Below are 20,405 nucleotides of genomic sequence, written 5' to 3'. Positions count from 1 at the left end.
ACTATAGAGCATTGAACAAGATTACCATCAAGAACAAGTACCCACTTCCGTTGATCGCCGACTTATTCGATCAACTTGGTGAAGCAAGGTACTTCACAAAATTAGATCTTCGATCGGGATACTACCAAGTGAGGATAGCCCCTGGAGACGAATCGAAGACGGCGATGGTGACCAGATATGGAGCGTTCGAGTATAAAGTCATGCCATTTGGTCTAACCAATGCCCCCGCAACATTCTGCACATTGATGAATAAGGTATTCCATCCTTATCTTGACAAGTTTGTCGTGGTTTACATTGATGATATCGTTGTCTATAGCAAGACATTGGAGGAGCACGTCAAGCACTTGCGCATAGTGTTCAAGACCCTTCGGGAGCATGAACTCTATGTCAAGAAGGAGAAATGCTCCTTTGCCACAAAAGAAGTAGAATTTCTTGGCCACAAGATAAAGGAGGGGAAACTTATGATGGAAAAGGGCAAGATCAAGGCCATTCAAGAGTGGGAACCGCCGACCAAGGTACCAACACTACGATCCTTTCTGGGGCTAGCCAACTACTATCGGAGATTCATAAAAGGGTATTCAGCTATAGCGACACCCTTAACAGACCTTCTTAAGAAAAACAAGGCATGGGAATGGACGGACCGGTGTCAAGAGGCCTTTGAGAGGTTGAAGAAGGCCCTAATGGAGGAGCCTGTACTAAGGTTGCCCGACCTTAGTAAGCCATTCGAGTTGCACACTGATGCTTCCGACTTTGCCATAGGAGGAGTGTTGATGCAAGAGGGACATCCGATAGCCTATGAAAGTCGCAAGCTAAACAATGCCGAGAAGAGGTACACGACCCATGAAAAGGAGATGACCGCCATCGTCCATTGCCTTAGAGTTTGGAGGCATTACTTGCTTGGTACCCCATTCGTCATCAAGACGGACAACGTTGCCACTAGCTACTTTCAAACCCAACAAAAGCTCACACCTAAGCAAGCAAGGTGGCAAGAGTTCTTAGCGGAGTTTGATTACAAGCTAGAGTATAAGCAAGGAAAGGAGAACGTGGTGGCCGATGCTCTGAGTAGACGAGTAGAGTTAATGGCTACGGTACTCAAGCCGCAAAGCCATCTCTTGGGCCGTGTCCGAGAAGGTTTATCACATGACGTCCAAGCCAAGAACATTGTGGAGTTTGTCAAGGATGGGAAGACAAGAAGGTTTTGGCTTGAGGACGGCTTGCTATACACCAAGGGCAAGCGGATCTATGTCCCAAAGTGGGGAAGCTTAAGGAAAGAAATCCTTAAGGAGTGCCATGACTCAATGTGGGCAGGACATCCTGGCACTCACCGCACGTTGGCTTTGGTGAGCGATGCTTATTATTGGCCACAAATGCGAGATGATGTAGATTCATACGTGAAGACTTGTCTTGTGTGCCAACAAGACAAAGTGGAACAAAAGCAACCGGGAGGACTGTTGGAACCACTTCCCACCCCATCAAGACCATGGGAATGTTTAACCATGGATTTCATCACACATTTGCCCAAGTCTGATGGATGTGGATCTATCTTCGTCGTGGTCGATAGATTCACCAAGTATGCCACTTTCATACCCGCACCTGTGGAGTGCACAGCCGAAGTAGCTGCACGCTTGTTTTTAAAGCACGTGGTGAAGTATTGGGGAGTTCCGAGAAGCATAGTCAGTGATCGAGATGCTCGCTTCACGGGTAGATTTTGGAAGGAGCTCTTCAAACTACTTGGCTCGAAGTTAGACTTCTCCACAGCTTTTCATCCCCAAACTGATGGACAAACGGAGCGGGTTAATGCATTGTTGGAGACTTATTTGCGGCACTATGTTAGTGCCAATCAACGAGATTGGGCTAAGTTACTTGATGTTGCCCAATTCTCTTATAACTTGCAACGTTCGGAGTCGACGGGGAAAAGTCCGTTCGAGTTGGCTATAGGGCAACAACCCTTGACCCCGAACACGGTCGTGACTGGCTACACAGGGAATAGTCCAGCCGCTTTCAAAACCGCTAAGGAGTGGCAATTAGCCCACGAACTTGCTCGAGCTCATTTGGAGAAGGCTTCAAAGAAGATGAAGAAATGGGCGGATCGCAAGCGAAGGAATGTGGAGTTCCAAACTGGCGACCAAGTCTTTGTGAAGCTCAATGCGTCTCAGCACAAGAGTACTCGTGGCTTGCACAAGAGCTTGTTGCGGAAATATGAGGGACCATTCCCTATCATCAAGAAGGTTGGCAAAGCCGCGTATGTTGTGGAACTCCCACCCCGCCTCAAGTTTCACCCGGTGTTCCATGTAAGCAACTTGAAGCCTTATCATGCAGACAATGAGGAACCAAGCCGAGGTGAGTCTCATCGAGCACCCCCTTTGATGACGGAGGCATTTGACAAAGAAGTGGAGAGCATTGAAGCCAAGCGTGTCGTGGTGCGACCAAGACAACCAAAGCATGTGGAGTACTTTGTCAAATGGAAGGGGCTACCATACTCCGAAGCAACATGGGAGAATGAGACATCCTTATGGCAATATAAGGACTTGATTCAGACATTCGAGAGGCAAGAGTCGACGAGGACGTCGACGGCTTAAGTGGGGGAGGATGTCACGGACCGCATGTTAAAAACAAAGAAAATGCCCAAGACATCATATATCTAAGCCCATGAAGCCATGTCTTCATGGAAGCTTCTGGAATGTCCCGGAGAAATCAAGAACGTGGCGGAGCATTCAAGATAATCTAGGGCATTCCTGAACATTCCACACAAGTGTACATATTTAAGCCTCACCTAGAATAATCTAGATTAGGCAAGTTGTATCTAGAACTATGCTAGATATTTTTGGATGTAAGTAGGGGATTCTAGAACCCTCCATTGAGGAGGTGACTTAGGCCTATAAATAGGAGGTAAGGTCATTTGGCCAAACCATCCAAGAATTGTAAGCAATTGTAAAGCTCTCTTAACTTTCAATACAAAACTTCCTTTCTCCCATCTTCTAAGTGATCTTAGCATTCTCCAAGCTATCTTAGCTTTCTTTGTGATTCAATCCGGGGAAGCGAGGCTTCGAAGGCTTACTTAGCTTGTTCATCGAGGTATTCAAGTCTAAGTGCCGCACGGGCGGAAGGCTTAAAGAGTCATCCCGTGACACTGGGAACAAGAACATAGAAGTGTGTCAAAGCTAGCTATTGCCAGAGGTTAGTCACTCAATCTACATAGTTATTAGCGGCTTACCTGACAAACATGAACCGAAAAGCCGGTCAAAATCACACCCATTGTATAGTTTAATCAACTCCGTTCAAATTATAAACCATATCAGTACTGTAAGACTACTCAAAACCATAAAAGAGCAGAAAAACGGCCTTCTCCAGATACACGATAAATGAAGAACTAATGGGTTCCCACGCATTCAACTTTAACAATACACAAAAAAAATAGACCTCAGTAATCGTGCAACAAAATCACAAACCAAGGGATGCAGCAATTAGGATGTGCTCAGTTATCTTTGAGGAAAAATTCTACATGACCTGCTACAGAGCCGACGTTGGGGGAGTGCGACTAGTTCCATGGCACAAGGTCCCAAAATTTTGGGGGTCCCGAAAAATATTTTTTATTGAGTATAATAATATATATAAAATAATATTATATAGAAATACTAATCAAATCAAAATATATACATATAAAAATCTGATGGGCCAAAAACCATCAGACTACCACCTAAAAGCCATCATAGTCAAACTACTACCTAAAAGGCTAAAAGCCATCAGACTACTAGTAGAATTACCTACAACCTATACGAAAATATATAAAATAATAATTAACGAGGGGCAAATTAATCAATTAAAGTGGAAAACCCATTGACCGAGACAAACAATTCAAAAATAGACTACTTCTCTCATGCCAAAATCTCATCGCTGCGTTCCATTTTTCTTCTTTTCACACCAGACTACCGTCACTACAAAGGCAAACAATTCAGCGCAGAGCACCAGAACGTGTGCCAGTGTGAGTGTCCCAAACTCCCAGTGTAATTCCCTTGTCATATTGTTATATTTCCCATAAATTATTAAACCCTAATTTATAAATTTATGAAATTAAAGAGAAACTTCCAAATCATGATGACAATTCAACTGATCAGAGTGATGTAAACTTCGATCAAAATAAGATATTTACTAATTTAAGTATATTGACTCGCAATTTGAAGATTTGGGTATTTCTCATCTATAATGATTTTTTTTTTCTTTAGTTATTAGTACTATGGTTATTTTGTACCTTTCCTTACATTTAATAATATTTAGAAACAGATGGTCAGTTAGTTTTAAAGTTTATTTCGATATTGTTTTTTAACATCAATACGTTGTTCAATTTTTTTTTTTAAATGTCTTATAAGGAGGGCCCCTTTTATGAATTTCGCACAAAGCCTCCGAAACCTCAAAGACGACCCTCACCTGCCTACCCATCACGCCAGACATGCCAATGGAAACCCCTTTGCCGCAGTCGAAATAAAACTCAATCAACTCCAAATCCATGATCAATATAATGAGTTGAAAAACGAATAAGCTTGCTTGACGCGCACGCTCGAAACCTAATACAGATAAAATGACCTTGGCAGAAGTCTGAAACAAATCATGTTGCAGCACAAATCACTGAAATCAGTTTACGAGTTGAAAGAGGAGAAAACAGCAAAAATAAAAAATAAAAAAGTAAAAAAACATTATATCAGAGCCAGGTTTCGATCCTGGGACCTGTGGGTTATGGGCCCACCACGCTTCCGCTGCGCCACTCTGATTTGTTGATGGTGGAGGCCGAAATGACCTACATATTCCATCTACTGTAGAGTTGAACTCAAACTCATCAACCACCCAAAACTACCAACTTGAGGTACAACAGGATAGCAAAATTTCAAATTTGTACAATATAGAATATGACAGAAAACAAATATTGTTCAAACGACACGAATTTAAATAAGTAACTCAACTATCACCCACTATCAATATATACAATAAATTCATTCATATGTATGGGTAATGTTTTCCTTTTTTTATTCAACATACGAATTTAAAGCTCTAAACTACTATTAAGAAGTCACTTGTAAGCAAGGAAGAAAATATCGGTAATATCGGAAATATCGGTAGTCCGAAAACACGGAAATATCGATGGAAATATCGGGATAATATCGATATCGATAAAAATTACATGGAAACCACGGAAATTGTAAGAAAAACTTGGAAATTTTTATTGAAACTTTGCAGGATGTTTATTTAGTCAATTATCTATTAGTTTATCACAAAAAAATTGGAAGGAAATGCATTGCATGATGGATTTAACTGATTTAAGTTGATTATATAGCGAGCTGGCAAACATTGTAAGTGTAAAAAATATGTAGTAATTAATGAAATAAGTTTAAACACACCATAATCATTTATATATAATGAATTAGTACAATATTTTACACTTTATACATTGTATGGTAAGATATATGAGTGACTTAGTATCACATAGAGTGAACGTGGTGAGTAGTTCAAAAGTAGATACTTGAAAAGAAATTAATCAAATTTTAGTATGATGTAATTATTTGGACTTGATTTAAAATAGAAATTTATCATATATAATATATGTAACTGAAAAAAAAATAATCAAATTTTAATATGATGTAATTATTTGGACTTGATTTAAAATAGAAATTTATCATATAGAATATATGTAACTGAAAAAAAAATAATCAAATTTTAATATGATGTAATTATTTGGACTTGATTTAAAATAGAAATTTATCATATAGAATATATGTAACTGAAAAAAAATTAATCAAATTTTAATATGATGTAATTATTTGGACTTGATTTCTCTTTATACATATATTCTTCTTCCTATTTTCTAGTATTTCAGTTTAGTAAGTGATTTTAAATTTCGGAGACGAAATTCTTTTAAGAGGGGTAGATTGTTACACCCACCCCAATTTAAATTGTATTTTCACTAAGTTTGAGTTTATCTTGCTTTTAAAATTATTTTTAGATCTTAATAGGTGTGCCCAGGGGGCCCACCTTGCTTTTGTGTCCCCGTCTCTCTTTTCTCTCAGATCTCTCTTTTCCCTCACTCTCTCATCTCTACCGTGCTCTCTCTTTGCACTCTCTGCACTCTCTGCACTCTCTCCTTCTCCCCGTGAACCAACCCACACGCCACACCCTCACTTCCACACCACTTCAACGGCAACACCTCCTCATCGCTCTCTGCACTCTCTGCACTCTCTCCTTCTCCCCGTGAACAACCCTCATTCTCCCTCTTCGCCCTCTCTGCACTCTCTGCACTCTCTGCATCTCTGCACTCTCTCCTTCTCCCCGTGAACAACCCACACCCTCACTTCCACACCACATCAACGGCGACACCACCTCATCGCCATCTCCGTCTCTACGTCTCTGTCTCTGCCTCGGTCTCTCCGTCTCCGTCTCTGCCTCGGTCTCTCCGTCTCCGTCTCTCCCTCGGTCTCTCCGTCTCCATCTCTGCCTAGGTCTCTCCGTCTCCGTCTCTCCCTCGGTCTCTCCGTCTTCGTCTCTCCCTCGATCTGGATCCTTCTTCTTCGATCTGGTTTCTGGATCCTTCTTCTTCGATCTGGTTTCTGGATCCATCTTCTTCGATCTGGTTTCTGGATCCCTTTCTCACCTCCCGGCGGCGGCGACGACGACGAATATCGCGATAATATCAGTAATATCGCGATATTTTAAAGATATTTTATTTTTACTAAAAAAAATATCGCCGGGTCAAAAAAACGATATTATCGGTGATATTTCGCCGATAATATCGATATTTAATTCCTTGCTTGTAAGTGAAAGATCTTAATTTCAAAGCTCAAAAATAGTGAATTGGTAACCAGTTTCTTACTGATCCCGAGCCAACTTAGCTATACCCAGCTTTACTTCAATACGGATTATGTTATATGTGCAAACAATGAAAAATTGGTTGCGGGGAGGATAGAATTAGTTTTTCATTGATAAGGTACAAATGAAGTTCTAGTTAAGTTGGTCCGAAAAAATCAAGGTCTAACCACTACATCAGAAATGCCTGCAAAACGAACTACACAAAACTCCCGAGAATTTGCAGAGGTGAAGGAGACAACCTCAGAAGTTGGAAACATAAGCCAAATTAATGAAACAACGTGCGGACATTTCCAATTGTGTCACCAAGCTTGTGCTGTCATACGCCTCCCGGGTCTTCTTCAATCATTTTGATATCTCGAATGTGGTTCTATAACTACGCTCCACGGTAAAAGTAAACTGGATGGAACCTCAAGTCAAAGCAATAGCAATGCGAGAAATGCTGCCGGAATGAGATATTGAAGATTGGAAACTTGTCGATTCGAACTCCAGCCTCCAACAGCGGTTGAAGGTGCAACTGACGCTGGTGTAAGTCCCGTAAATTTGCTTGAATTAGAACTGTATCATAATAGGGCAAGTTTAGAGCCAAACTCATAATTTATCATACAAGTTCTAAAGTTATAATTACGAATATCTGGAAGAGGGTGAGATACTCACCTTCCGGAAAATTTACACGCGCCATAGCCTGTGAACGAATGCCCCAACAAAACGAATATTAGGAGGATAAAGAGAAAATCAATGGAAGGAATATGCTTAACTGTAGAGGTAGCAGAAATGTACAAAGTAACCATGAAAAGAAACAAAAACGAAAAAACTTCTAGGTTGACAAGCAGACCTCAATAGTCAATATTACAATCAGAAACATGAAACCATTTTTCATGTTCAGATGCAAGAGTAGCGCTAATTTAAAAACCACACCGTAGAAACTAGTTAAAGCTGCATTTGCTACAAGCTTACTTTTCTCGGAAAGGTTCTGCAAGCCACTAAACTATTGTTTTGTTTAACCGGAAAACCAATATAAGAAGCATGAGCTTCATTGCAACAAAAAGAGAAACAAAAAATAACGATTGTCGACATTGCAGTTAGGCCTGTTTCCAACTGATAAAACAGCGTAGCTTAATGAAAGGCAATTCAAACTACATTTCTTTTTCTTCAGAAAACTTGTCTTTAAAACTATCACAAAAACAGTGCTTACTGCATCCAGATTCCAAACATACTCAATAGTCGAGGGATAACAAGATGTTGACAGAAACTTACTTGGATCAACAGTAGATATTATGGCGGTGTCATCAAAGTCACATGTTCCGCCAGCACTTTTCATCTTTTGATAATAGTCATTATAAGCATATGAAGCATGATTTACAATAGTATCGGGGAGATAACACCGCTGCCCTCGTTGAATGGGAGTGCAGTTAGCCCCACCTTGCCCACAAGCCCAGTTTATGCCATCCTGCAACTTATCTGGATCTGCATTAGCTTTCGCCGTGCAGAAAACCCCTGAAGAATTCCCAGTAATTTGACTGGAATCACTCAAACTTAAAGGATACACAGCAGACCCATTCGTATACAGCACACCCCAGTTTTTCTCTGACACTGGCCCTGGCCTCTTGTCTTCGTTGAACAACTCGTAAATGTACGTGTTGATGGGCAACTTTGGCTGGCTGGGTGGACCTGAATCATTTAAAACTCGTCGAATCAAATTATTGGTGTAGGTCTGAGCATTTCCTGTGTTGGCATCGGGCTCTTTGGATCCGCCAAACCATGGCCAACCAGTCTCGGTGACAACAACAGAGATCCCAGAGAAATTGAAATCCTCTATAGAATAATAGGTGGCGTCCACCATAGCATCAAACATGCTGTTATAGTGGAAAACAGTGTTCGGGTCAACAATCTGCTTGACAGAGGGAAGTGGTCGGAAAAGAGCATAATCAAGCGGGAAAATTCCATCCCCATTGGTGTAACCATAATAAGGATACGCATTTAGCATGTAATAGGAATTCGTGTTTTTAATAAACTGAAGGATTTGGTAAATGGTGTGTCCCCATGAGTAATTAAAGGTGGCAGTGGACGGGGGGAAAGGCTTTGGGATTATATCCATGGATTGTGGAGTTGAAACTTTGACCTGAAAATTTAGGTTTGAAGCAACTAAGGCTTTATGAAGGTAGTTCATAGCATCGACCAAAACTGGCGCAGCATGAGGGATTGAGGTAATGACCTCACTGCCAACAGCAATGGCGGTAATATTGGTTGAGGGCAAATAAGCTGCAACATTTTTGTTAATCCAGGCAGCTGCTGCTGATGAAGACTCTCCAACACTTAGGACTTCCTCATTTGTGATACCTACCATTACTTCAATTCCACTGTTTGAAAGGGCTTTCAGTATGTGAGCATCAGCATTGTAGAGGCGCACATGTGTAATTTGATGGGCTTTAAGGAGTGCAACTGTATCTGTCTCAGATGGAAGGTCCGAAACATCGGTCCCAATGTTTATCCCTATGAATGCACCTATCAATTTGAAATTGTGATTTCAGTAACTTGTTAGAGTGATAAGACTACAACATGGAACATAGGTATCTCAAAATTCCAAATGGTGCGCTTCCCTTAAAGTAAAGCATTAACATATCAAAAATCCTGAAAATATATAATATCATGTGGACATACTCTAAAATTTCCTACGACCGCATATACCTACAACAGAAAAGCCTACAGATCAAGGCAGGCCTGGAAAATAACATTTTACAAGCAGAAATACGTATTACCAAATCAGAGAAGGTAAAGGGAAAACGACATTCTTTGCAAGTATGAGTGAAATACTATGTAGATGTATGCTTTCCAATTATAACAAGGGCAATAAAAATTTGTTTCTTATTATACTCACTTATCATAAGCCAAGATAAGGATGTACTTTGGAATGCAAATCAACACTGTAAATGATACAGCGCTTAAGAGTAGTAACATAAACATGATGTAGGCAATGAAATATTGAAGAAGTCGATAACAGACCAAAACCTCACGACGAGGAATTCCAAGCAGATGGGAGCTCGAAGTTATACTATATAAAACTGGAATCAACAGAAAACAGAACAAGGTTAGTATGTTACCTTGTACATCAGTAAACATGCCAACTAGAAGGAGAAGCACGCCTCCAATCCATTTTTCACGCATCATTCGTGCTAATAAAACTTCAAATTACACCTCCAGTGTCTTGCGGTTAGCTCGTAAGTCCTAAGCTGCAAAAAATGAACCATATACAAAATGCAATGAGATCCAGATCATGACAAACAAAGCCAAAATTCAGCTAAAGCTTTGGGTATCAAAGACCTTCGTAGTCTGTAATGTGCGGATGAAAAGTGAATTACAAAAATGAGTGGAACAGATTGCCTTCGTAAGCACAACTCACAACAACATTGGCTCATCAGTAGCGAATTCAATTTCGAAGATAAAATGCTAGACGCTAAATCGCATCCCTAAAACCAGAAAATTAAAACCGAACATTCCAATTTAGACATGATATACTTTTATTGTCAACAACTGACAGACAATAGGGAAGTAAATGAGCAACATAAACGAAATCCAAACCAAAACTTGTAATCTCAAGCTCTCAGCTTGAGCAAACTAAATTCCACACAAAACTAAACAAGCTTCGATTTTTCGTGCGAACACGGCACGAGAAATGGCTAGCCAGAGAACACAGATGCAGAAAACCATGAAAAAACCATAGCAGAAGCAACTCGACCACAAACAACACAAACAAAAAGAACCCAGAAACTGAAATTCAAAGAAAAATGACCAGAAAAGCAGTACCCGATTCAACTTCCCCAGCTGCAAAGCAGCCACAAAGTTTACTTCCAACGATTCAAACCAGCTAAGAAAAACAGTAAGGCACACAAGAAACCGAAGCGCCTAGAACCAAGGATCTAAGAAAGATTGTTCATTTGCTTAAAGTTAAAAAAGTAACTCCCTCAAATGTGGAAGCCAGAAGAGCACTAAACCCACATTTCTAGTATCCAGACCCTACAGAAACCCTACATTCACGAAACAATAAAACCTTTATTACAATTTACATCCCAGGAACAAAACAAGCACGATAATTTCCGACAAAATTTGCCCCCACCAGTCCAATCATATTAGCATTATTCATTTGCAAATAAAAAACAATTATAATAATATCAAAAAATAATAGGAAGAGGAAGGTTGTAGGGAGAGAGAGAGGACCTGTAAACGGAAGCTTGAGTAGCAAATGAGCAGCTAATGGAGAGAGTGAGAAGTGAGAACTCAACTGAAGCCAAGTCTTGGAAACTCTGGTTGCTTTGTTTCTTCATTGGTTTGTCTTTTTCTGCATTTTGTTTCTTTTTCTATTTTTATTTTGATTTACTTTTTCGCATAGAAGGGAAATATTCTCTTTTTCAGAGTCATAGGGATCGTTGCCATCTTCTTCTTATTAATTATTTAGAGAAATGTTATTAGTATTTCAAAAATTTTATTCTACACTATTTATAAATGTATTTTTCTTTCCTAATATAGAAAGTTTGAGGTGTATAATGAAAATTTTAAAGTGCTAATAACAATTCCCGTTATTTAATGTATTGATGATTTTATTCGGTTTTCCCTCCAAAAGCCATTTTTCTCAGGTTGAAAGAAAGAAAAAGGTGATGAAAAGTCATCAGATTAGCCGCGTGAAAATGAATGGTGTTTTTTTGTCAAAAGGCAAATGTACGCGGCTGTGGCCCAAGCACAAGATAGACACAAAGGAGATGAACAGTTTTGAACTTAAAATTCAATGCCCTTTTACCAGATTTATAAGGAGTAGGATTCTCTTCCTTTTTTTTTTAGACTTGAATTGTCTGCCCTCTTTCATCTCATCCTTTTATATTTTTGTGGTCACGGTTAAGTCATATCAATATTTTATATTGATTTTTTTATATAAATAATAAGACAAAAAGCAATGAGAATATAAAATATTAACGTGGCTTAACCGTGACCACAGAAATAAGAGAGGAATGAGAAGGGTATGAGATGGGGAGGGCAGATAATTCAGGTTCCTCTTTTTTCCCCTCCCTTCACTTCTCTTTTATTTGAACGGTCATGGTTAAGTCACGTCAACATTTTATATTAATTTTTTATAACAAAAGAAAGATAAAATAAGAAAATGTGAGAGGATAGGATGAAAGGGAATGGAAAGATGAGGGGAAAGAATTCTAATCCGATTTATAATGTCATTAGCACTACAATTATGGCTGAGAGGTGTCAATTCGATTCTTGGGTTTGATAACTAATTATGACTAATATGTTGTGTGATTTAATCTGATTACTTCATATGATCAACAAACTATTATCTTAAAACATGACCTCTCAAGCATTTTTAAAAACGAAAGGCAGACGATTGTAAAAATAAAGTTGAAAATACAGTCACATCACTTCAAAATTAGACATAACTAATACGCGACAATGGATTGAGATCCCAATCGTCAAAAAGTTGTCTGCTTTATTTTGAACAATTTCTGTGCTGACTGACAAGACATTACACCGGATTTGGGTCCCATCCGGATCCAAGTTGTGGAATTCTCACGTCTTAACCATTTATCGTGCATCGTGCGATCATAAATCATTTTAACTTTTTTTATTTAAAATTAAAGACAAATAATACCTGTCAAAAACTGACTACAAAATGTATGATCAACCGTTAAAATGTGAAGATTCCTAAAATCCCCCCACAAAGTAATTTCGGAGAGGATCATCTTCCTATTACACCAAGCCTGAATGAGAAACGCAGGATGTGGAGATTCTCAGCTATTCCTGGTTGCACCTCTCTCTCGCACGAAAAGAGAGATGCCACGGGAGATTGGCTCTCAATAGAGACTGAAACTTAGCAGGACCAACAGAATTTAATGGAACAGAATCGCAAGCTTGACGATAACCAGAAACTCAAGGCAAATAAAAAGAAGCCGAGACAAATAAGATTTGAGTTCAAAATTCTGTCATACATGTCATTCAAATAAAAGCATAAACCTACATATCTTAATCCGAAAGACTACCATAGCTACATATCTTAATCCGAGAGACTACCATAGTCACCCCATCAAACAGTAGCGTCAACATCGCACAGACCAAAATACTATACGAACTCCAACAACAGATGGCATAACAAGTCACTTTCCGCTAACTTAAAGAGAGCAATTTATCTTTTCACTTTTCATGGACTAGGAGATCTGTCTCCAATTGGTGCCCTCGGGTGACCTTCATTGATAGGGCTTCGGCTTCTTCTTATGTTCCGCCTTGGACTATGGCTTCTGCTTCTGCTCCGGCTTGGACCCCTAACTGGGCTCTGACTACGGCTCCTTGACCCCTCATATGGTGGAGGAGATCGAGAAAACGACTTCTCCCTGCTGTACCTTCTCTCTTGGGGTGAGACAGATCTTAAAAAAACAGAAGCGGCAGGAAGCGCAAGGAACCACACATCAGAATAAATACAGGGAACCGCTAGACAGAAGCATCTAAGTAAATACACATACAATATGAAAGGGATTCAGATACAAGAGGTCTACCATATAAAAATGTTAAAGCAGCATTTTTTATCAAACGTCTGGAGGAAATACTACAAGCAATCAATATCGGTATGAATGATTCCACGGGAACCCTTTATTTTTTAAAATCACCGCCGGACAATAGAATACTAGCCATAACCCTAAAGGTCGTACCCAGTGCACAAGGCTCCCGCTTTACGCAGGGTCTGGGAGAGGTGAATGTCGGCTAGCCTTACCCCCATTTATGAAGAGGCTGCTCCCAAGTCTCGAACCCGAGACCTACCGCTCATGGGCGAAGGCACTTGCCATCGCACCAAGTGCGACCTCTCAAAAGTCTAAAACCGAAAAATATATATCTATCTCAAAAGTCTAATGCATCTTATTTGGACTCTAGGAATGACAAACAGCAGGTTGCATAACATGAGTAAGTAGTTTCCACAACCAACATGAAATTGCTTTACCGGAAAGAAGACACAGCTGAGAAGAAACAGAACTACTACCTGGAATAATCCCTTCGTTTTGGAGGAGAGTAATAACCACGGCTGTGAGATCGAGATCTTGCACGGCGTGGAGGTGGAGAACGGGAATATCGTGGAGAGCGAGAATAGCGAGGAGGAGACCGTCTTCGATCACGATATCGACTAGTAGTCCTGGAGCTAAGAGAGAAAATATTTGAAAAGTTAGATGATGATGCAACTCAGAAGCAGAAAAAGTATCATACCAGTTTCTCAATTATACATTATCAAATACCATCTCAATTCACCTTGCACAATGTGTGCTGAATCAAACAAGATAGCAGAACCGTTGCAAGCAAAATTACTAGAATGACTAATTCAAATTTTACATATGATTATCAATATAATATGTATATTCTAATGCATGATCTCTATCATTTCCATTATTGAGAATGAATATGGGCATTTTTTACACTTCCTAAATTGATATACACAGATTGGCAATCCCTTGGTTTTTTTCTTGTTGAAAGACTTTGGTATATGTTAATATACATCGACAAGGAATGTACCAGTGACTTCTATGTTCTTTTAACAAGTTCACAACCACATGAGATGATTACACAAAATTTTGAAGGAAAAGAACATGCAAATAGACATCCAGAAGATATATTAATCGAATTAAACAGCAACCTAACAAGCAATATGAAAAAAAGCAATAGGCAGGTTTGTACCTTGAACGCTCCCTATGCCTCATATCAGATGGCTTCTTCCTGTTCTCCTCTGCAAATACAACAGTTACCTCCCGACCAAGAAGAAGCTGACCATCCATTTGATATTTAGCCTCTTCAGCATCAGCAGGTTCAACAAACTGGACAAAACCAAAGCCACGAGGCTCCCTGTGAAAATAGATGGAAAGAGAAGAAAAACAACAATAGTCACAAAAGGAGTTATACTGAAAAGCAAAATTATGCAAATACTTAAACAGACCCTAAACCTTTCCTAATAAATTTGTCAAAATAATCGCCAAAATATGGACGGTCACTATAAAGAAGCAAGCACTTGGCTGCTGACCTTGCAAGTGTCAGTTTTAAGATGAGTTGAAATTCTTCAAGACTTGGAACATCTTCACAATGTACTCAAATCCAACTTCCTTCAAATCTTCACTACCACTAACATCATCTTCAAAAGAACTCTAATTACTTGATTCTTGTCTTCAAAACTTTAATTTCACTGTTAAACCTCACAAACTTTAATTAACACACCCAACCAATGGTAGCAATTAGAAAAGATCACGTAAAAGAAGCCCCCGTCTTAAGGACAGTATCTAAAAGGAGCAGAGCAGGTCTGCTAGGTAGTCCAATATTGAATTGATTCCTTTAGAAAATAATGAAAATAGCATTGAACATGTTCTCAAAAGCTATGATTTTCTTTAAAATAAAATGTGGGCACAGAAGCATGCAAAAAGCCATCATAGCAAGCACGTACAAGAGAAGTTCAACCGTAGAGATTACATCTACATATATCTAAACTTAATCTAAATTTGCTAAACCAGTGCTGCAAAAGCTTGCCAAATCGTGCCATAGTTTCAGAAATCATGAAAAATAAGCAAGCAGATAACTATAAAATTTCTAATCATAAGGTGAAATATACGTACACTGTACACAAAACAAATAGTTTAACTTATGCAGAAAAACAAAATTATTATCTCAACAAGACATTCGACCAATGTTACTCTGATATGCTCACCCAGTATAGTAATCCTTCGGCAGGTAGATGTCCTTAAGCACGCCAAATTGCCCAAATGGCCTGCGGAGATCTTCTGGCCTGTGATAAAACACATAAAATGACAGCTCATTAATTCATAAATTCAAATGACTTGCCTTTTTCATGCTTTCCCCTTTAAAACAGCCAACACACTCCCTTACGCAAAATTTGCAATGCAATTTGACCATTCGACGAAAAAAGAGATGACATATGGGTTAACCACAACAAACCTGCAATCATGGCGAAGGTTACGAACTAGAAGGCTTGTAGGAAGATCTCTACCACTACCGCGACCACCGCTATAGCGACCCCTGGGGCTAGGACTTCGTTGTCCCCTCCTACCATATCCTCCCCTTGGGGGTGGTGGAGGTGGTGATGGACTGTAACTCCGTCCCCTCATTATATAACTGTCAGAAACCTTCTGAAATTTTTCAAAAATTCATTAGAAACACCAAAGAAAAAGGTTCTCCACTAATCTATAAGTCCTACTATCAAGAAATAAAATTTTCAGGCAAAAACATCCAAACTTTCGAGCCCGGCTATGCATAAAAAATTACTACAAGAACAACAATTCCAAGAAAAAAGCCCCAATTTTTACTTAGATCTTTTCTTCAAAAACTGAAATCGAAACTGAAATTGGCTGCATTAATCACGAATTAGAACCATATACTTGGGAGAAAAGTTACCAATTTGACAAAACTCCTTGCGATTACATAAACCCTAACAGACATAAACTCCCGAACCCTAACCCTAACAATGTGTAAAAGTATTGAACGAACGAGAGAGCGAGAGAGACCTGAAGGCGGAGAATCGGAGAGGATGGATTGTGGTAGAGGAACTCGAACTCGACCGCGGTGCTCTGGTCTTGCTTCGGTTCTGAAAACGCCCAGGCACGGCGTCGATATAGGTGATACGTTTGCAGAAGATGTTATCCGTAGTCGTTTATATAAAAGTGTCTGGGGGTAACAAATTTACGAAACCCAAGCCGCGCGTGCTTTATCATGTTCCCCGTTTTCTTTTGTAGCTTTTATCCCAACAATACCCTTCATTTACAATTCTCCGTCCACACCTCTTTTTTTTGTTTTTGTACATTCCGTTTTTGTGTCTCAAAATTGAACTCAAGAGTCACGTCCTCCTATATAATTATGTTATTTTGTTATCGATGATATGATCCCATTCCCATGGGAAAATCAAATGATATTCCAGTCTTAAAATTTTACTTGAAAACTTCAATTTAAAAAAATTTCCAATTTTTTAGTTCAATTTTAAGGCTTTTCATAACGAGTCGAAAAATTAAGTGTGATGCTAGTGGTATAAGAATCAAACAATGGTCAGAATGATTACAATATAAGAGTGATTTTTATTATTTTAGTTCAACATATTGAAATCACAATATTACCCACATTAGGAGTAGGAGAGTAGATTAAGACTCACAAAACAATAAACTAGTAATAATATAATTTAAATTTGCTTTTGACGAGAATCGAAGATAAGACATCTCACATACAAATAAAACAAAATATCACAAAACTGTAATACAAAATAACAAAAATATTTAACAAATTAAGTAATGTAATACGAATCAAAATCACAATTCTTGTTTTTTATTTTTATAAACGGGCCCTTATATTTTAGTATTTTACCGGTTCTTCTTAAATAATTTTATTCCAAAAATACCATTCTCAAATTCTCCGTTTCATAATCTCCTTCCTCTTTATTGATCATACGTGAGCCGGGAGCAGAGCAGTCCCATTTCTTTCCTTCTGACATTGATTTTCTCTCAGGTAATCTCTCAGGCACCGAACTTGTGATTGAATTTCTGAATTCATTGTCGTTTACTTCGCATCTAGGGTTTTGTTTCTGTTTTTGTGCTTGTGATTCATGCTGATCCGGTGCCGTTTTGTGGCAGTGATGGAGGAGCAGTTCGTGCTCAGAGTCCCACCTTCTGTTGCAGAGCGACTGGACCGCCTTCTGGGCGACAACGCTTCTACTGACGACAAGTCGTTGGATTTGTCTTTCGAAGGTCAGAAAGAAACTCCCTTTTGCTGGATTGAATTGCGTTTTGGTATCAATTAGTTGTAAATTAATCTGTTGTATTGAATGCGTTTTGTTAACGAGGGCCAGTTGATATGAATTAGGGCCAATTGTTATGTAATTAATCAGTATTTAAGGATTAAGATGTTTGTTATTGAGCGGCTTCATTAGCGATTGTATTGGGGGTTTGATTTGAGGGGTAAGAAGCACTTTTGCTCACAAGCGCTTTTATTATAAACAACAACAACAAAGCCTTTTCCCACTAAGTGGGGTCGGCTAAAAAGAAAGTCAAAAATTTTATTCCAAGTTCTTAATGCACTTGCTTTCCCCAGAAAATGATTCTACGACCCACAAACACTTCTAAGTTAGGAAGCGCTTTAGCTCTTTCAGGAGCAGTTCCAATCAAGCCCTAGGTTTGTCAAAAGTATTCTTTGTCGGTTTGAAGCTTTAGTTACGTTGTAGTTTTGATGGTGGCATTTGACAGCCATTTGGTATGTGTGATATTGATGTTATGCATTGTCTTGTTGGATGTGATTCTTGGTCGTGATTTGTGTGATGCCTGGTTTGTATTAATCTTTTCTCCAAACTCGTGAACTGTTAGTGTAATGCAGATTCATGCTGGGTATCGTGCACCTTTTGAGTTTAGTTCGAGCAGATATGTGAGATTTGTTCAAGGCTTTTTGCAGTTATAGAATTTAGGCATGTGTGGAAAGAAAAATTTAAATAAATAAGTCAAATTCATTCTCCACATTCAGGAACCTGCCCATATTCAATCTTTGCCTACTTTTGACTTTAGCTATTTTTTTTAAATCAGTTTCCTGATCAACTTTCATTTCTAGTATATTTTATGGACATGGCACAACTAGTCAACTAGTGATGAACAAGTAACAACGATGAATTCTAGTATATTTGTTTAATACTTGTATTTTTTTCCTTGTTTCACCAAATGTTTCACTTGTAAACTTGAAATATCTTGCAGAGGATGGCAGGACTGGCACATTTGTCGTTGGCAATGACCATTTCCCTGCATCACTGTTTGATCTTCCTTGTGTTGTGGAGTCCTTCAAAACATATGATGATAGCGTGTTAATTAAGACTGCAGACATTGGTCAGGTGTGCCTTGTATATCACTATTTAATCAGCTAAATATAACAGTGCTTGATTTCTAAAGGATTTATCCAAACGTTTGCGGTTTTAACAGATGATTATGGTTAGAGATCCGAGTGATCCAGCTCCAGATACAGTAGAGTACAGGCATGGTCTCACCCCTCCAATGAGGGATGCTCGAAAGCGAAGGTTTCGCAGGGAACCTGATCTCAATGTATCTTAGCCTCTTTACATTGGATTTTTTTTAAGCTTTATCTTATTGCGATGTCCTTTCATACCTGGATGCTTTTACTGATTGCAATATTATTGCATTTTTCCAGCCTGAGCTTGTCCGGCGTGTTGAGGAAGATCTACTGAATATTAGTACAAGCGGACCAGCTGATAATATTGATATCCTCACATATTATGTTTCATTACTTTCTTGTTATCGGTTTGTGCAAAAGGCAATATAGAATTCTTCTGTCAAGTGAGAAATAGGATCCCCACTGCTATTCTTAGGCCTGATTGAATGCCATTTTCTGATGTTTGAGGCTACTTAAATTGCTGACATGCGTTTTACTGCTCTGTTGAACATGTTTCCTCTTTTCCTTTTTCCGATGATACTTCTTTTAAAATTATCATGTTTGTTAGCTTACAATTTGAGATTGTTATGTCAAAGCATGTGACACGTTTGGATTGTCAATGGAGAAATTTCTTGAATGGTGGATTTGACCATGTTGTCTTGTTGCGACACACTAGATTAGTAGATATGTATCATATGTGCAGTCTGCATGGTCTGTTTTACTTATCCTTAATTGAGTAGGCTCACATGTTGAAGCAGCTGAGCAAGAAAAGGATGGAGACGGAAATGCTCGTAATGCAAGTAAAAAGCCTGTTGAAGAACCTGTATCACAACCTGATGTTCCAGAGGCAGCTACAAATGCTGGAGATCCCGATAGAAGTGACTCTGATGAATCCGACGATTCAATTTAACCCAACGCCTCCTGCGGATATGTTTTTCCCTTCAGTCTGCTTGATGCGGTTGCTGAAAACATACCCGAGATTACAGGGATGCTTATCATAGTGGTTTTGTCACTTGGAAAATCTTAAAGAAGAAATGCTTTTGTAATTTGTAGGGTTTGTATTTTATGCAATGGACAACTTGTCCACAACTTTGTATTTGTACAACTTTGTCAATAGATTGTGTTTATCATTTGAATACAATCGATATTCCTACTCTAAACTACAATGAGGGGTGGGGGAGGATTCAAATTCGAGACACAATGGGTTAGAAGATGAAAACCTTAACTACTAAGGAAAAAGAGGAAACAATAACGGGAGCAATTATATGTGCGCCAGTTGCATTTTGGGGCTGGACATTTGTGCTGCGCTGTGCTGTTCATGTTTGGATGACATTACATTTAAAAGGCAGGCCATATGCAATAATTTCCAATGGATGAGAATTATATTTATGGAACTTCAACTAAAACCTATCAGTACCGTTCATTTTAAAAAAAATCATATTTTTACACTAAAAAGTCAATCCTAGTACTATTTACTTCACCCTTTGTTTTGTCCTTATCATTAAAACTCAAAGTTTTCAAGCCATTTTCATTAGTTTTCCTTTATATTTATGCAATAGTAATTAGATCTGCACATTCAAAACCCTAATTCATGTTTTTCATCCTCACAG

The 20,405-nt window shown here is 38.8% G+C and overlaps 4 protein-coding genes and 1 non-coding gene across 7 annotated transcripts; 1 reads left to right on the top strand and 4 right to left on the bottom strand.

Annotated features, from left to right (window-relative positions):
- Nucleotides 1–4,694: 4,694 nt before the first annotated feature.
- On the bottom strand, nt 4,695–4,766 carry TRNAM-CAU (transfer RNA methionine (anticodon CAU)). Its single transcript has one exon. It is a non-coding gene; the product is annotated as a tRNA-Met (tRNA).
- A 1,414-nt stretch (nt 4,767–6,180) lies between these two features.
- Nucleotides 6,181–6,603, bottom strand: LOC139189241 (uncharacterized). Its single transcript, XM_070807794.1, has one exon. It carries the CDS (start codon nt 6,601–6,603, stop codon nt 6,181–6,183), a length of 423 nt encoding a protein of 140 aa, XP_070663895.1.
- Nucleotides 6,604–6,943: 340 nt separating this feature from the next.
- On the bottom strand, nt 6,944–11,202 carry LOC103412647 (glucan endo-1,3-beta-glucosidase 4-like). Of its 2 annotated transcripts, none has more exons than XM_070807901.1 (5): nt 11,065–11,202; nt 9,951–10,079; nt 8,107–9,354; nt 7,507–7,534; nt 6,944–7,407 (listed from the first exon to the last, which is right to left on the bottom strand). In XM_070807901.1, exons 2-5 carry the CDS (start codon nt 10,015–10,017, stop codon nt 7,266–7,268), a joined length of 1,485 nt encoding a protein of 494 aa, XP_070664002.1. In that variant the 5' UTR covers nt 10,018–10,079; nt 11,065–11,202; the 3' UTR covers nt 6,944–7,265. The 2 variants fall into 2 exon arrangements, with proteins under 2 accessions (XP_070664002.1, XP_070664001.1); XM_070807900.1 differs by lacking the exon at nt 11,065–11,202 and adding an exon at nt 10,654–10,874.
- Nucleotides 11,203–12,784: 1,582 nt separating this feature from the next.
- On the bottom strand, nt 12,785–16,593 carry LOC103412646 (serine/arginine-rich SC35-like splicing factor SCL30A). Of its 2 annotated transcripts, none has more exons than XM_070807837.1 (6): nt 16,389–16,593; nt 15,823–16,010; nt 15,575–15,652; nt 14,560–14,724; nt 13,874–14,029; nt 12,785–13,265 (listed from the first exon to the last, which is right to left on the bottom strand). In XM_070807837.1, exons 2-6 carry the CDS (start codon nt 15,990–15,992, stop codon nt 13,043–13,045), a joined length of 792 nt encoding a protein of 263 aa, XP_070663938.1. In that variant the 5' UTR covers nt 15,993–16,010; nt 16,389–16,593; the 3' UTR covers nt 12,785–13,042. The 2 variants fall into 2 exon arrangements, with proteins under 2 accessions (XP_070663938.1, XP_028943655.1); XM_029087822.2 differs by having other exon boundaries at nt 15,823–16,013; nt 16,389–16,583.
- Nucleotides 16,594–17,242: 649 nt separating this feature from the next.
- Nucleotides 17,243–19,955, top strand: LOC103447003 (transcription initiation factor TFIID subunit 7). Its single transcript, XM_070808019.1, has 6 exons — nt 17,243–17,376; nt 17,502–17,615; nt 18,606–18,739; nt 18,828–18,947; nt 19,054–19,125; nt 19,544–19,955. The coding sequence occupies exons 2-6, from the start codon at nt 17,504–17,506 to the stop codon at nt 19,703–19,705; spliced, it is 600 nt and encodes a 199-aa protein (XP_070664120.1). The 5' UTR covers nt 17,243–17,376; nt 17,502–17,503; the 3' UTR covers nt 19,706–19,955.
- Nucleotides 19,956–20,405: the final 450 nt, after the last annotated feature.

Source organism: Malus domestica, chromosome 11, assembly GCF_042453785.1.
Source record: "Malus domestica chromosome 11, GDT2T_hap1".
Classification (NCBI taxonomy): Eukaryota; Viridiplantae; Streptophyta; class Magnoliopsida; order Rosales; family Rosaceae; genus Malus; species Malus domestica.
Note: the sequence above shows the minus strand (reverse complement) of the source record. Positions and strands in the feature narration are given on the sequence as shown.

What these genes read in the sequence shown, in the direction of transcription:
- LOC139189241 (XM_070807794.1), bottom strand. Translation starts at nt 6,603, where the DNA reads ATGGATCCAGAAACCAGATCGAAGAAGAAGGATCCAGAAACCAGATCG.
- LOC103447003 (XM_070808019.1), top strand. Translation starts at nt 17,504, where the DNA reads ATGGAGGAGCAGTTCGTGCTCAGAGTCCCACCTTCTGTTGCAGAGCGA. An exon ending in GTTGGATTTGTCTTTCGAAG is followed by an intron (nt 17,616 to 18,605) that starts GTCAGAAAGAAA and finishes AATATCTTGCAG; the next exon opens with AGGATGGCAGGACTGGCACA. An exon ending in GCAGGGAACCTGATCTCAAT is followed by an intron (nt 18,948 to 19,053) that starts GTATCTTAGCCT and finishes GCATTTTTCCAG; the next exon opens with CCTGAGCTTGTCCGGCGTGT.
- LOC103412647 (XM_070807901.1), bottom strand. Translation starts at nt 10,017, where the DNA reads ATGATGCGTGAAAAATGGATTGGAGGCGTGCTTCTCCTTCTAGTTGGC. An exon ending in AATATCTACTGTTGATCCAA is followed by an intron (nt 7,535 to 8,106) that starts GTAAGTTTCTGT and finishes ATTCGTTCACAG; the next exon opens with GCTATGGCGCGTGTAAATTT. An exon ending in GCGTGTAAATTTTCCGGAAG is followed by an intron (nt 7,408 to 7,506) that starts GTGAGTATCTCA and finishes ATTATGATACAG; the next exon opens with TTCTAATTCAAGCAAATTTA.
- LOC103412646 (XM_070807837.1), bottom strand. Translation starts at nt 15,992, where the DNA reads ATGAGGGGACGGAGTTACAGTCCATCACCACCTCCACCACCCCCAAGG. An exon ending in AGGCATAGGGAGCGTTCAAG is followed by an intron (nt 14,030 to 14,559) that starts GTACAAACCTGC and finishes TTTCTCTCTTAG; the next exon opens with CTCCAGGACTACTAGTCGAT. An exon ending in AAACGAAGGGATTATTCCAG is followed by an intron (nt 13,266 to 13,873) that starts GTAGTAGTTCTG and finishes TGTTTTTTTAAG; the next exon opens with ATCTGTCTCACCCCAAGAGA.